At 44.1% G+C, this 15854-nt stretch overlaps 1 protein-coding gene across 10 annotated transcripts in view; it reads left to right on the top strand.

Annotated features, from left to right (window-relative positions):
- The window catches only part of LOC138754187 (electrogenic sodium bicarbonate cotransporter 4-like), a 228351-nt gene that overhangs the window by 112948 nt on the left and 99549 nt on the right, over window positions 1–15854 (top strand). For 5 of the 10 annotated variants that reach the window (XM_069918076.1, XM_069918079.1, XM_069918075.1 and 2 more), the window contains 4 exons: window positions 1629–1702; window positions 3708–3899; window positions 13117–13246; window positions 15668–15828. In XM_069918076.1, coding sequence (XP_069774177.1) covers window positions 1629–1702; window positions 3708–3899; window positions 13117–13246; window positions 15668–15828 — 557 coding nt within the window. Of the gene's footprint in view, window positions 1–1628; window positions 1703–3707; window positions 3900–9971; window positions 10117–10208; window positions 10319–10390; window positions 10645–10995; window positions 11069–13116; window positions 13247–14626; window positions 14674–15667; window positions 15829–15854 lie in introns of those variants that run through there. The other 5 variants (XM_069918081.1, XM_069918082.1, XM_069918080.1 and 2 more) reach the window with 5 other exon arrangements.

Genomic DNA, 15854 nt, shown 5'->3' with positions numbered 1-15854 from the left:
TGCAGTGGGGTACGGTTGCTGCAGAGAAACGGATCGGAGATCAATCCACAGGACCGTAAGAGTGGCAGAGAGGATCACTGGAGTCTCTTCCCCCCACCCCCATCCACCCAGGTTGCACTTGTAAAAGTGGATGATAAATAAACTTGAACTTAATAATCACACACATATATAAAATAAATATTCTGGAGTATTTACTCCATTTCATTAATAGGAGTCCAAGGATATGGGATACTGTTATCAATCTCACAGCTTGCTATTTCCCAGCCCGGCAGTGCTCATTTTCTGATTTATTGTCAAGAGTACATACATGAATTCACATACAACCCTGAGATTCTATTTCCTATGTGCTGGGCAGAATTACTACTTATAAGTAGTGCAAAACACTGTACTCAATGTACTCATGTAAACAAATAAAATATCTAAACAAACTGTGCAATACCGAAAGAATAAAAAAACAATAAAGTGCAAAAGTAAGAGTCCTTAAATGAGTCCCTAATTTGAGTTTATTGTTGAGGAGTCTGATGGTGGAAGGGTTGCAACTGTTCCTGAACCTGTTGGTGCAAGTCTGTGGCTCCCATACCTCTTTCCCGATGGCAGCAGCGAGAAGAGAATGTGTGCTGGGTGAAGTGGATGATTGCTGCTGCTCTCCAAAGGTAGCGTTCCCTGTAGATGTTCTCGATGGTGGGGAGGGTTTTGCCTGTGATATCCTGGGCTGTGTCCATTACCTTTTGAAGGGCTGTACACTCAGGGGTATTGGTGTCCTCGCACCAAGTCGGTGATGCAGACAGTCAGCATACATCTGTAGAAATTTGCCAGGGTTTCCGATGTCATGCTAAACCTCCGCAAACTCCTGACGAAATAGAGATGCTGACATGCTTTCTTCACAATGCCATTAGTGTATTGGTCCAGGAAACATTCTCTAAGATAGTGACTGCCAAGAACTTAAATTTGCTCACCCTCTCCACCTCTGTTCCTCCAGTGATTACTGGATTGTACATCTCTGGTTTGCCTTTCCTGAAATCAGCAATCAGCTCCTTAGTTTTGGTGACATTGAGTGTGTGGTTGTTGTTGGTGCACCATTCTGCCGAGTTTTCAATCTCCCTCCTACCTGCTGACTCATCGCCTTTTTTAATACAACCCTTTACCATGGTATCGTCAGCAAATTTGTCGAGGTGATGCTGTCATACCGAGCCACACAGTCAGAGGTGCATTACATAATTTTGATGTTCTCTGATGGTAATGGGTCAAAGATACATTGTGATGGATGGTTGGGATCCCTGATAATTCTTTGGGCATATTTAAGACACGCTCCTGGTGAATGTCATTAATAGAGGGAGGCCCCAGTGATCTTCTCACCTTTAATTTCAGCCTTGAACTGCTGAACGCCTGTGACCAGGACATTTTAACGCATTTGTTTCAGGAAGGTAAACATCCTTTCACCTTGCTGATTGTGTGTGCCTTTTAATGGGCTTGCTGATAGGGACTTATGATTTGAATTCTCAAACCAGGAAATTTCAACAAGACTCCTCTCGGAGTTTGATAGAATATTTTAAAACATGCCAAACCTCTTCAGACTCCATAAGACAGTAGAAATGTTGCTCGATGCTCAATCCTTTTCTTTCGTTAAGGATGGAGCATCCAACAATCCTGGAGCGGAGAACGGGGAATTCCAGAGGGAGATGCGATGACAACAAGGAAGAAGGTGAGCAAAGTATCACCAGCCACTCACTTGCGTTAACGTGGACAGCGGGAGCCAACAAAAACATAAAGGTCCCAAGAGGTTAAATATAATTGATGTGGATGCATTTCCTATTCTGCGTTGAGGGAAAAGTTTCTCTGAATCATGTGCTTTCCATTAGCTGGGTCAGGCCACATCCCTCAGTCCATCCACTGCATGAGTAAACTGATGAAGTTGCTCCCAATTAAAGACTTGCCTCGCGTAACAAAGAATGTGTCAGTCTGATAAAGTGGACCTGAGGTTGCTTGAAAACAAACATGAATACAGCATTCACAATCAAATTTTAAACACTTTGCAAACCATGAGAACTCTGTTACAGCAAAAAAACACTGTCACAAGCAGCTGGTCTCACCCCAAGGGTATCTGCCTCGTGGCTTACAAGCCATAAATTTATGCAGACAGAATCTCCAGTTCCCTAGAGTATTCAAACAGACTGCTCTCTGTAAGTACATACAGTATTTCTTAGAATTCTCTTGGAATTTGTTAATCAGTGTCATGTCCCTTACCCAGTGGTTAATAGTTTTTTACTACTTTGCCAAATAAGGTCTTTATCAGCTCTTGCTGATAACAAGAAAGGAAGGTAACAAGAAAGAGCATCCTCAACATTTTAAAACTTACATTCTTAAGTCCTGCTCCAATACTTGTCATGTCCCTTACCCAGTGGTTAATAGTTTTTTACTACTTTGCCAAATAAGGTCTTTATCAGCTCTTGCTGATAACAAGAAAGGAAGGTAACAAGAAAGAGCTTCCTCAACATTTTAAAACTTACATTCTTAAGTACTGCTCCAATACTTGTCCACGGCAAGTCAACACTTCCCTGAAACAAGCCCGTGTCTCAATGGACTAAGGGCAGTGGGGCACAAGTTGGTGAGGCAAAACCTGTTGGTGCTAACAATGAACTGCTGGAGGGACTCAGCGGTCAGGCAGCATCCATAGGTAGGAAAGAGTGGTCAACATTTCAGGTCAGGACCCTTGATAGAGACTAAAGTAGGAAGTAAATTTTGAAGGGGGAAAAGGTGGGGAGCAGCTGAGATGCGAGAGGGTAGTGGACAAAAGGTGGGAGAGACCAGTCGTGGGAGAAAGCACTGGGGGAGGTTAACTCCCAGTGGAACCAGATAGTGATGGAGTTACCTAAAATCAGGGAAAAAAATATTTTTGGTGCTGCTTTTCACTCTGGCGTCCAATCAGGAATGACCAACAACTGTGATTTCCTCAGGAAGGAACCTGTGCTGAGTCTCCGACCTCTCAGAAGCTCTGGAGTCCTGCTGCTCAACCGCAGTCTTCCTGCACAGCTCGTGACTGGCCTCAAGGAGGTGAAAACACTACAACGAGCCCTTCCGGCCCACACTGCCCAAATACACCCTGTGACCAATTAACCTACTAACCCCATACATCTTTTTATTGTCACCAGTTTCAAGGTGTGGTCACAAAGTTTGTTTTCTGAACAGTCCAACTCGATATCCCATACATAGTACAGCAAGTAAGACACAGTGCAGAGGAGTAGAGTTTGATCAGTTAGTGAAGGCAGCATAATTTTACTGGTGTGGAGTTCATTCAGGAGCCTGACAAAGCAGGAAAGAAACTGACAGAGACTCTGGTGATGCATGATCTCACACTCACTTGTGCAAGTTAGAGAGGGTGATGATGGAACTCTTTAAACACTCACAGTATCTGGAACTCTCTCCAAGATTCAGCAAAGTCAAGGCTTACAAAATGTTTTTGTTGGACATGCAGGTCAGGGGTCTAAAGTTGAGATACAGATTACCCTTGAACTGTTATAATGATGGTACAGGCTCTGGAAGAGTATGATCCTCAGATAAATTGGATCAATGTTTATTTAAGCAAAAATATCCACTTTGGGAATGGTGATTGCAGCTGTCTCATTCTGACCAAAGAGCTTGAATTTACTTCATCAGTCTAGGATTCCTACTAAATGTCTGTATAGTCACAGAGTATTTGTCTTGTTCAGTTTCAAACGCAATCTACATTGGAATCCCTGCGCCCCAAGGCTACAGGAGAAAGAGAAGGCGGAAGAAATTCTCATCAAGCCATGAGAAACCTGGCAGTGAGGAAGAGTGGGGTCCCAGGAGGCAGGAGAGATCAGATACAGATGAAGGAGGTGCCGGCACAGCCACATCAGGAGACAGCACCAACATTACCAGTAAGTACTTGCAAACCAAAGGGTCTCAGCACACCTAATGTTGTCAAATCTCTTCAGACGTCAACCTGGAAGCTTCATCTGTCCTTTTCTCTAACATCTCCTAGTTTCAACCCACCAATATTTCCAGTAAATCACCTTTAAAAAAAATTAAAACACAAAATTCTGCTTTTAATGCCCATCTGATGTCTGTTGCCAGGGGTTCGTCTTTAATGGTTAGCAACTCCAGGGGAATCTATGAGGGTAAGCAATCTGAATGTCACTGTGCTTGTTCAGTGTAGCTAGGTGAAGGCGCGTGCACGGTTACCCTTGGGAGAGGGTTTGAGGAGTGTCTCAGTGTGGGATTTCTGGAGGTCATCTCTTTTCTCCCCAGCACCCAAGTGTACTTCTGTGCATTCCCTTCAACTTAACTGGCTGATGGGGAATCTGTCCATCCAACAACCCCAAACTGTTCCTTCTGGAGACCTACACGCTTCCATGGAAGCTTCCATTGAACAAGGACATACATTGGACAGTGTGGCTACCATTGTGGACATTCCCCCAGTTCGCTCTAGCTGGACCTGTCCCACCATGCATCTCCCACAGCGCACTGTAATTGCTTTCAGAATTAATTCTTACCAGTTAATTTAGATTGTTGTTTATATGTTTTTATGATACCTGTAATAGATTGCACTCTGATCTGGGTTATGGTATATCCACCTCCTTTATATTAAAATGACCAGACTCCAGGCAAGATATTTCCTAATTAAGGCTTGCAGGGAATTTGCCACACTGAAGGGTCGTTTACCAAACTGCCAGAAGTTGGCAGCTCCAACAAATCATCCTCTTGTCACATGCATTTAGGTTATTGGTCTGCTTCATTGATTTAGAACGTTGATTTACTGCTATGACATGTGTAACTGCTGATCAATATCAACCCATCGCAGACATTGGATGGATGAGGGGCAAATGTTTCCAAGACACCCCGAAGGAATAGATGCCAAATGGCACTGAAAGATAAGTCTGAGGGAGAGACAGTGGATGTTTGTCACTGGAAAAACATTAGAACCTATTTTGAAGGCATTGTAGAAGGGAACAGAAAAAAAAAATCAAATTAGTCAGGCAACTAAGAGTTGTTTTGTCGGCAGTAAATCATAAGAACATAAAAAGTAGGAGCATGCGTCGGTCATCTGGCCCATCAAGCCAATAAGGTCACAGCTGATCTGATGATCGGCTCATCTCCGTCGACCTGTTTTTCCCGTATCCCTTCATTTCCCCTACTATGTAAAAATCTATCCAATCTTGTCTTAAATATATTTACTGAGGTCACCACTGCTTAAATGGGCAGCAAATTCTACAGATTCACCACCTCTGGGAAAATCAGTTCCTCCTCATTCTGCCCTAAATCTACTACCCTGGATCTTGAGGCTATGTCCCCTAGGCCTCGTCTTTCTAATAGTACTAATATGCGGCTCTTGGAAGAGGCCACACTTGCAATCTCCAGATCACTCATTGAGACTAACTTACCTACCTTGATCTTATCTACGCATCTCATAATTTTATGTTTCTATATGATTCACTCTCATTCCTCTAAATTCCAGTGAGTACAGTCCCAGACAATTTGATCTCTCCTCATAAGCCAACAACCTCAATTCTGGAATCAGCCTGGTGAACTTCCTCTGTACTGTCTCCAAAACCAGTACATCTTTTCTCAAGTAAAGAAACCAGAACTGTGCACAGTTCTCTAGATGCAGCCTCACCAGTACATTGAACAGCATAACCTCCCTGCTCCTAAATTCAATCCCTCTGGCAATGAAGGCCAACATTTCATTTGCCTTCTTGACAGCCTGCTTCACCTGCAAACTAACCTTTTGCAATTCATGCACAAGCACTCCCAAGTCCTTCTGCACAGTTGACTAATTATTGCAATTCTTTGTAGAGAAATGTGTACTGTGGATAAAGGGGGGATCTGTTAGATGTACCATTACCCAGATCGCCATGAAATGTCACACCAAATTTCATTCAGAAAACCATGATGGAATATAATATTGTTATGGATAGAAGATTGGCTGGCTGACAGGGATCAGAGACCAGGCAAAAATGGGTCTTTTCCAAATTGGCCATGACAATTGAACAGTGAGTAAAATATGAAAGTCTGCAGACACCATGATTGAAGCAAAAACTCATGTGAGAGAAACTCGGCAGGTCAAACAATGTACTTTATGCAGCAAAGATAAAGATATTATAACCAACTTTTTGGGCTTGAGGCCTTCATCAAGGAGGGAGCAAAATGGAGGCAGGTGCCCGATTTGGTGTATTCAATGTATTTTATTAAATCTTTGGCTTGGCTTCGCGGACGAAGATTTATGGAGGGGGTAAAAAGACCACGTCAGCTGCAGGCTCGTTTGTGGCTGACAAGTCCGATGTGGGACAGGCAGACACGGTTGCAGCGGCTGCAGGGGAAAATTGGTTGGTTGGGGTTGGGTGTTGGGTTTTTCCTCCTTTGCCTTTTGTCAGTGAGGTGGGCTCTGCGGTCTTCTTCAATATTTTATTAAATATAGACTAGAAAAAACATGTGTTTTCAATAACCTCAGACACTTGCCTCCATTTTGCTCCTACCTTGATGAAGGGCTCAGGCCCTAAACATGGCTATGTATTTTTATCTTTGCTATATAAAGTCCACTGTTTGACCTGCTGAGTTTCTCCAGCTTTGTTTTATTTTAATGTAACATGGGATTCAGTACTCAGGCCTCCTGTATATAATTTATGAAGGTGCAGGAGGTATTTGCTGATGATATAAAGATAGATACGACCTCTGCCATCTCGAGTTGGCAGAGGTCGACAGCATCGAGTCCACACTGCTGAAGATTCAGCTGCGCTGGATGGGTCACGTCTCCAGAATGGAGGACCATCGCCTTCCCAAGATCGTGTTATATGGCAAGCTCTCCACTGGCCACCGTGACAGAGGTGCACCAAAGAAAAGGTACAAGGACTGCCTAAAGAAATCTCTTGGTGCCTGCCACATTGACCACCGCCAGTGGGCTGATAACGCCTCAAACCGTGCATCTTGGCGCCTCACAGTTTGGCGGGTAGCAACCTCCTTTGAAGAAGACCGCAGAGCCCACCTCACTGACAAAAGGCAAAGGAGGAAAAACCCAACACCCAACCCCAACCAACCAATTTTCCCCTGCAACCGCTGCAACCGTGTCTGCCTGTCCCGCATCGGACTTGTCAGCCACAAACGAGCCTGCAGCTGACGTGGACTTTTTACCCCCTCCATAAATCTTCGTCCGCGAAGCCAAGCCAAAGAAAGAAGAAAGAAAAGATAGATACGAAAGTAAGTTTGGAAGAAGATATGTTGTAGGTAAATTTATGGGCAAAGATCTGGTAAATGGAGTGTAACGTGAGAAAAGGATGTTAATTTTGGTAGGAAATATGCAGTTAGAGTTTTTAGTGTTCTAAGATGTAGAGATCAGTGACCTTGTGCACGATTCACAGGAGACTGATGCACAGCTACATTAAGGAATTAGGAAAACGCACAAGGAAATTGAATTCAGAATTAGGGAGCTTTTGTGGTAGTTATATGGTGATCTGAAGAGACCACATCTGGATTCATGCACACAGAATTGACATATTTAAAGAAGGATGTTAATGGGTTGAGAGTTGTTCAGAGAAGGTTTACTCTACTGATACCTGAGATGCACTGGTTGTCTTATGATCCAAAGTTGGACAGGTTAGGTTTACATCATTGGAGTTTAAAAGAGTGGAGGGTGCTTGATTGAAGCAAATGAGTAGGAAACACAAACTGCCAGAGGAACTCGGCAGATCAGCTGGAAGGCAATAGATCATCTACATCTCAGGCCATAACACTTCCAAACCATCGCCTACCCACTTAGCTTACCTCAATCCCAATTTCTACTCTCCCTTCCCCACACCAACCTACATCTGGGATGTGGGCAGAAACCCAACACAGTCACAGGGAGAATGTACAAATTTCACAAAGTGAGTAGCCAAGGGTGGGATTGCACTCAGATCTCTGGTGCTGTGAGGCTGTAATGCTACACACTGCGCCAGTGAGTACACGTTTATCTAAGTGGCTTGTCTGCAAGGCCTCGATGTTTTTCTGAGCCATCAGATTCGGGTCTGGACTGCTTCCCCCAACGCTCACCGATCCCTCTACAGCAGACTGGGATCCCGGCATAGGGCTAGTCACCACCTTCCCACACCCAGCCTGGGGTCACCGTCCTGCAACACCCCTCCAGCGTGACATTTACACCAAGTTTGCTGTGAGCTCCTCGTCACCAAGCTGCGACTCCAACACATCTCCTGATCTCAGTTACAGCCGCACACCGTTTGTGGCTTGGCTGCTTCCAAGGTTTACCACGGGGTCAAAGCAAACTTCCAGGTCAGCTTCCGATGAGTGTGTACAAAGGACATTGGGATTGCAACGCACTTGCTGCCAGATTCTGAAAGCAGTGACAGTCGCGAGGAACTAAAGGCACATTGTTTTCAGTCAGGATTCAAGGTACAAATAACTCTCAGCCTGGCCAATGCTAATCTGTTAACTATTGCCACTCTGCCTTCCTGTCCTACACAGCCCTGCTTCAAACCTTGCCTGCCAATATTTTCATAAAAAAAGTCAGTGCATTCTGTATCTAATGCTAATCAGGCTGTTGTGAAATACCCCTCAACCATTACTCAATTATGGAGCAGATAGGAATGGAGGCCATTCAACCCCTCAAGCCCATCCACCCTGTTCAAGTTAATCTGCACCTTCATGACTGCCTTTCTGGCCTTCCCATTACCCAACAAATAAAGGATATCAGCCAACATCATTTTTATTCTCATCAAACGACCATCTACAAACATGTGAGGCTACCAGTCACCAATTGTTCAGGTGTCCCTGCTCCTCCTCGCCCACCCACCCCCCCCCTCCCATCCCTGCCCCTCAGTGACAGATTTTTGTCAGGGATCTGGCTGAATTAGGGCTGTATTCTCCTTCAGTGCACTGACCCAAGTTTGCACTCGTGTAGGAAGGAGTTAGTCAGACCTCCTCCACTCCACGTTGAGCAATTGTTTCTTCCTCATAACTGGCCATGCTTGTGCTTCCTGGCACCCCTCAGGAAAAGTTTAGCCCTGGAGAAGGTCACAAGGGCCTGAAGATGTCAGAGCAGGAATTGACCATTTGTCCACCAGTCTGCTCCACCATTCAGCAAACCCATGGCAGATCGCATCCTCAACCTTGATTCTACTTTGTCACTGGTTCCCTGTGGCCCATGACTCCTCCATCTGAGTATTTATCCATCTCAGCCTCTAAATTCTTCAGTGCCTCCACCTCCATGACTCAAGAATGCCAAAGACCAGAGACCACAAGATACAGAAGCATAAGTAAGCCATTTGGCCCATTGAGTTTGTTCCATCATTCCATCATAAGCTGAACAATTCTCCCTCTCAGCCCCTCTCTCTTGTCTTCTCCCCACAACATTTGGTACCCTGACTATTCAGATACCTGTCAACCTCTACCTTAAATACACCCAAAGGCCTGGCCTCCACAGCTTCCCGTGCCAGCAAATTCCAGAGATTCACCACTCTGACAAAAGGAATTTCTCTGCATCTCTGTTTTAAATGGGCACCCTTCAATCCTGAAGTTGTGCCCTCTTGTCTTGGACTCCCCTACCATGGGAACACATACAACCCTTCCCGAGATTCACCTCCCTCCAAAAGATGAAATTCTTAAACAGGCAACTCTTTGTTCTGAAACTGTGCCCCCTGGTTTTTGATACCAATGCATCAGAGGGGTAAAATCCTTTCAGCCTCCAACCCACCAATCCCTCTCTCCCGACAATAAGCAAGACAAGGAGCCAGAAGAGAAAACATTCATGACTTTGATAAGCTTTGATTTGGGGAAGTGTGAGCAAGGGGGCCATTTCAATGAAATGACTGACCCGTTTTCTGTTGGATGAAGGGGGCATTTCTGTTAGTGCACCGGAGAGCCCTTAGTGAAGGCTTGGGAATGGTTAAGGTCAAAGCTTTCTCAGAATTGAAATGGGTAAGCTCTGCTGCGTTTGGCATAATCATCAATAGGGCTCAACTCACCAAAGAGCGTGCTATTCCGTTTAATCTGCAGGGTGAGCAGCTCTGTGTAACGGGCTTTGACACACTCTTTAAGGCAACCACGTTATCTTGAACACACACAGGCCTGTCGTTTATGTGTGTGGCAAAATGATTGAGAGTGAAGCAGGTAGGATTGAAACCATGGTGTTTACTGTTCATTTATCATGTGCTTCTTGCAACCAGTAATGAAGTGTTTGTCTTGTGGCCAGAACACAGCTGATGTAATTCTTGTAGTTTCACTCAGCTGTGCTGTTAACACTTTGCTCCACAGCCTGGACTTCCACATCCTCAGCAATGTTAAGCATGTAACTGGGTCACGGCTGAGGAGGGTGAGTGTTTGGTCATAGCTTTTGTTTTCTTGAACTCGACTGCATAGAATTTTAGTTTCACGAATGCGGAGCAAATAGTTTTATATTCTCCACCACGGCAAGCAGGAAGGAGGAGGAGGCGTCTTTCAGTACCAAAGGCATTCTCTGCTCCGTGAGGTTGAGCACATTATCAATTTTAAGGAGACGGTCGTTTTCAAAGTCTGCAGCTCGCCCGCCTTTAACCAGAAGGAAATCGCTCAGAGTGGTGGGATGAGATGGTGGGTCCCTCTGAAGTCCACTGATGAAGATGAGGAGCCGACCCCCCTGCTGCCCACTGAAGACAGCCGGTGGGTGGGACGTGACAGGTTTTTGTGAGTAGCCCGCCAATGACTGAGTGGGACAGGAGCGTACCCCTGTCTGGGTCACTGGACAAGGAATCAAAGGAAATGCAGAGTACTGACCGATCAACGTCTGTATCAGTCAATGGGCTGGTGTGTGTACCAGTGGCTTGTGTGTGTATGCTGGTCACCATTGGGATTTGGATTGTGTGTGTGTGTGTGTGTGTGAGAGAGATCTGTGAAATGTGTGGCACTTGCTTGTGAGAAGATCACACTCGAGCTCAGAGATGATCGTTCCTGAACGAGACAACCTATCCCTGCAGAAGTGAATCCCAGAAAGAGTCACTGGAGGGGAGGAGTTCGGGGGCAAATAATTCTGAAGAAATTTGTCAGCGCCTCATTGACAAAGGGAGGCTGGATGTTACTCCAGAGGGTAAGCCATTCAACACCCCTGTATTTGTTGAAGGGGGATGTATTGATGGGACAATCATGTCTGATATGTCCTCAGAAGTGATAATGGGCACTTGTTCCGCCATGATGTTACATAGCCGGCAGGTATCCATCTCCCGAGGCAAAGGTTGCATTTTAGTGCAGCTGCAGTTTGACTTGTTATTGGGTCACAGAGTCATGGAAAATGGCAGCACAAAAACAGGCCTTATTAATTCGCTGTTGATCAACACCCACCCATTTACACTCATTTTTACACTAACTGTGAATTTTAAATTCTCCACTCAGTCTCAAGACTGAGGGTCTTTTTTGTGTGCTCTCTTTGAGCCCAGCAGTGGAGAGGGTTTTTGTGTTGTGCGGAGGAGCCCATTCCAACACCTGCTAGGTGCAGTAAAGGGAAAATTTAGCGGCATCAGCGATCACGTTGATTGATTGCAATGTCAATAACTCCTCACAGCAGAAGTCCTTACACATTTATATTCATAGAGGGTGAATTTTATGCCACCAATTCAGGCATTTGTCCATGCTACCAGATTGTCCACCTAAGCTAGTCCCATTTGCCTACATTTGGCCTCAATTTTTAAACAGCTGAACCCTGGAGAAAAGGCCGATGACTATTGCACTTGTCTATGCCCTCGTGATTCTCTATTACCCTCCGCAAAGTTGAGCATCTTATGTTTTATTTGCAGGAGAGTAAAACCATTTTGAATCATTGGCCTAGACTTACCCTGTGACACAACTTTAAGAGACCATTCTATGAGACATCAGTGTTATAGGATTGGTTTGTTACCATAGAAACCAAAATCCATGCCCAGAAGAATTAGTTACAATTGCTTCACAGTCAGAATGTTTTACTTGCAGCTTAGAAGTGAGAACAATCTTGGAAATAATAGGTAAATGATAGGGGTCAGGGTAAAAGCAAGGCATTTGTCTCTGGGAGGATGACAAAGCTTTCATTTTATTTCTGCCTGCACTGGATCAGGATGGCTGACAGAGTTAAAAAAATCTGTCGAATGGAATTAACCTCTCAAGGCAGAGGCCACATGGTGGTGAATTGACAGAAAACGTAAAAGGGAAGTCCCAAAGCTCGGTGTTGTCCACTGAGCTAGTTGGACTGGATCCCAGATACCTGGAGATGCTGGGAGAGTAGAAACAGGTCCTAAACTCTCGCTGAGGTCCCTGGAGACCAGTGCTGAATATGCTAAAAAAAAAGTCTCTGTCAAAACCTTTAGTGATGGTGGTAAAGTATTGGTCAGTTTTGTTCCAAAATACCTATCAATTGAAAACTGGCAAGTCGTTTGAGAGATTTCTACAACGAGCCTTGGTGTGAGATGAACTTCTTTAGAAATCAATTCCAGGGTTGTAGTGAGGTGTGAACAATTTAAACGTATCAACTAAAGCTTGGATAATGTTTCTGTGCTGTAGTGTTCTTTGGTATAATGTACCACAAGGGACCATGCCTCAGTTGGGTCCCTCAGCCATAACGATTCATTTTCTCCATCAACAATTTGGCTGAGGGAACGCAATGCAACGTTTCCAAGTTTGTGATGAGATGAAGTGAAATGGGGGCATGGGATGTAGTGAGGGGACAAAGAGGTTTCAAGGAAATAGAGGCAAGGAGAGGGAGTGGGCAACAACCTAGCAGATGGAGAACATTGTGAGATTCACTGCTTTGATGGATATAATAGAAATGTTATACATTTTCATTTGAAACATTTTCAAATGGTGAAAGTTTGGGAAATGTGTTTGTTCTTGTACACATGATCATCAGGGTCATGTTTATTGAATGGAAATGGCATAGTGCTGTCAAATGCTGCAAAGAGAATTCAGTTTATGAAGCACGGAGGTTACCCCAGAATTTAGGACCAGATCCCCACTTGACCATAGACCTGGAAGAAGTACGTGATCAACCATCCATGGAAAGATTGAAGAGCAAGCTCAGGCTCTCAGTCACTGGGCTCCTCACAGTCTCTTGTTCAGGGGGTTGTGTTTCAGATAATGTGACCTGTGTCTTTCTGTACCCATTGTACGTAGTTTCCCCGGCTGCTGAGCGCCTGCGGTACATTCTGGGTGAGGAGGATGATGGGCCAACACCTACACTGTTCACAGAAATGGACACCCTGCAACACGATGGAGATGAGTTGGAATGGAAGGAATCTGCCAGGTAAAGTGAATGAAAGTTTACTGATTCAAAGTCTCCAAAGCTAAGAAACTGAAAGTTCATGACTTGGAGTTTAATCTGCGTGAGAAGGCTTCTAAGTGAATGGAAATGATGTTGACACTGTTTGAGATTTTCAAATCAGTCCTCTTTGTTTCCTTGTCTTTGTTCATGTGATTTTGCCATTGCTTTCCAGGCCAGCATTTATTACCCATCCTAAATTTCCCTTGAGAAGGTGATGGTGAGTCTTCATCTTGAACCACTGGTGAAGGTCCCGCCACAGTGCATTTGGGGTGGGAGTTCTAGGATCGACCCCTGTGGAACACCAGAATAGGATCCCTTTATTCCACTCTTTTTCCTGTTGTCCAGCCAATGCTCTACCCATGCTAGTATCCTTCCTGTCATTTCATGGGACTCTCATCTTGTGCAGCCTTTTGAATGTCCAAATTTACAACATCCACTGCTTGTCCTTTCTGGTTTCCTCAAAAATATTGCAGTAGGTTTCTCAGACAGGATTTTCCCTTAACCCTTTGAACTATGTGTCCCTGTTTACAGGAACTACCACCAAGCACATATACTCCATGTCCCCGTTTTCTGGAACTGGTTTTCTACCCAACCACCAGCTGATTCGTACTGATTTTTAACCTTTCATACTGTAGTTTATCCATTGTCCAAGTCCAGAGTATATATTATGAAAGTTTAAAAATGGCTGGACTCGAAAGGGTTAAGGAAACCATGCAGACTTTGTCATCTAGTCATGCACATCCAGGTACTCTGTCACTTCATGCTTGACAATCAACTCTAGCAATTTTCAAACCACCAGTGTTAGGCCAACAGGTCCAAGCACATTCTCTCTGATTATCATGGCTGCACGTGCTTCTCTTCTCTCTCACCTTTGAAAGTCCGATTATACAGCTAAAATGTCTTCTACAGGGAAGTCTGATGCAAAATGCCCATTGGCTGATGTCAAGGACTGTCACCCTACCTGCTCTCTGGAATTCACTCATTTGCCTAAACTTTGGACCAAGGTTGTGATGAAGTCAGCTCATCGGAGCCAGACTCTTATTCAGTAGCAGTGAACTGATGATAGCTAAGTGGACACTACCTGACGGCCTTGCTGACAGACAGTGCCTGAGTGAGGTTTCATCAGCCCCTTGGCTGTGCTAAGAGCAGCTCATCAGCACTGCAACAGAAATGTTGTCAAGACAGAATGACGTGGTGTTTTTAGAAACATCTTCCTTCATAAGCATAAGCCACAGAAGGAAATGCCAACACAGATTACAAACCTTTTCTTTCTATGCCAAGAAGGAAAATGTTGCAAATAGCTTGTCCAAAGCTCCTCCTGAAATCTTTAAATCATACAATCTTGTAACTCGTGACCAGTTTGCCCACAAACCTATCATGAGAATGGGAACTTGTTCAAACTCTCTGATGTAAGTATTCAAAATATATTTTCCATGCACAAATATTTGATGTCAATAATAACTTTAAATCTGACTTAAAACATAATTTAGACTTTAGGATTAACATTTTATTTTTTTTTCTAGAAAGAACTCTTTGTGCCTGATTTAATTATATTCTACTCTGTTACTTCTGTATGTTAATAAATCACAAAGAAACCATTCAACACAAAGGAAACAAGAAATGGTGCTGTATTTAAAATATTGTTTCTCTATGCTTTTATCTTGCATTTTTAGCTACAAGCCTTGACCTACAGTTTACTCCACCTTATTTCTGACCCGACGATGTAGTTATAAACAGTAAAGAGACAGGACTGACTCTATGCTGTGTGCACTGGAAGGGTGCAGCAGGGCGATGATCTCCATCTCAGCCACTGACCCGTAACTCTATAACCCTCAACTGAGACCTGCGGTTATAATGTACCATTCTGACCTCTGGCTGAAGATGAGCCAAGAGTGGGTTGGCAGGGTAGGTGAAGGGAAAAGTTGGCAGCCACAAACCGAACTGAACCAAAAAGGAGGGGTCTTTGGATGTTGACATCTGTGACAGCAGTTGTGGAGGTGGGAAAGAAGATAATTTCAGACTGGCTTTAATGCCAAGACTTGACCCCGCTTTCAATAACTCTCCCACAAAACTCCTTTAGGATGTTTTACAATATTAAAGGCATGGCATAAAATCATAATGCTTCAGCAGGACTCAAAAGCCATGATGTTAAGTTCAAGTTTATTATCATCTGATGGTAAATGTGCAACCAGAAGAAGCATGCACGCACACGAATGCACAAACATAGACACGTGCGCGCACACACCACATAATAATCACATATATAAATGAAGCTATAATTTAAAATAAATATATATGAATATTTTGGAATTATTTACTTGGTTACTGGATACTGTGGGAAGAAACCATTTCCCTGCATGGATTCATCCTACACTGTGTGCTCTAATCTTTCTCTTTCCTCAGATGGATAAAATTTGAAGAGAAGGTTGAGGAAGGAGGGGAGCGATGGAGTAAACCTCATGTCTCCACATTATCGCTGCATAGTCTGTTCGAGCTGCGGACATGTTTGCAGACAGAAACAGTACTGTTAGACTTGGATGGCTATTCACTACCGCAGATCATAGGTGAGAAATTTTTCCTATCTGTTGCT

Source organism: Narcine bancroftii, chromosome 2, assembly GCF_036971445.1.
Source record: "Narcine bancroftii isolate sNarBan1 chromosome 2, sNarBan1.hap1, whole genome shotgun sequence".
Taxonomy (NCBI): Eukaryota; Metazoa; Chordata; class Chondrichthyes; order Torpediniformes; family Narcinidae; genus Narcine; species Narcine bancroftii.
Note: the sequence above shows the minus strand (reverse complement) of the source record. Positions and strands in the feature narration are given on the sequence as shown.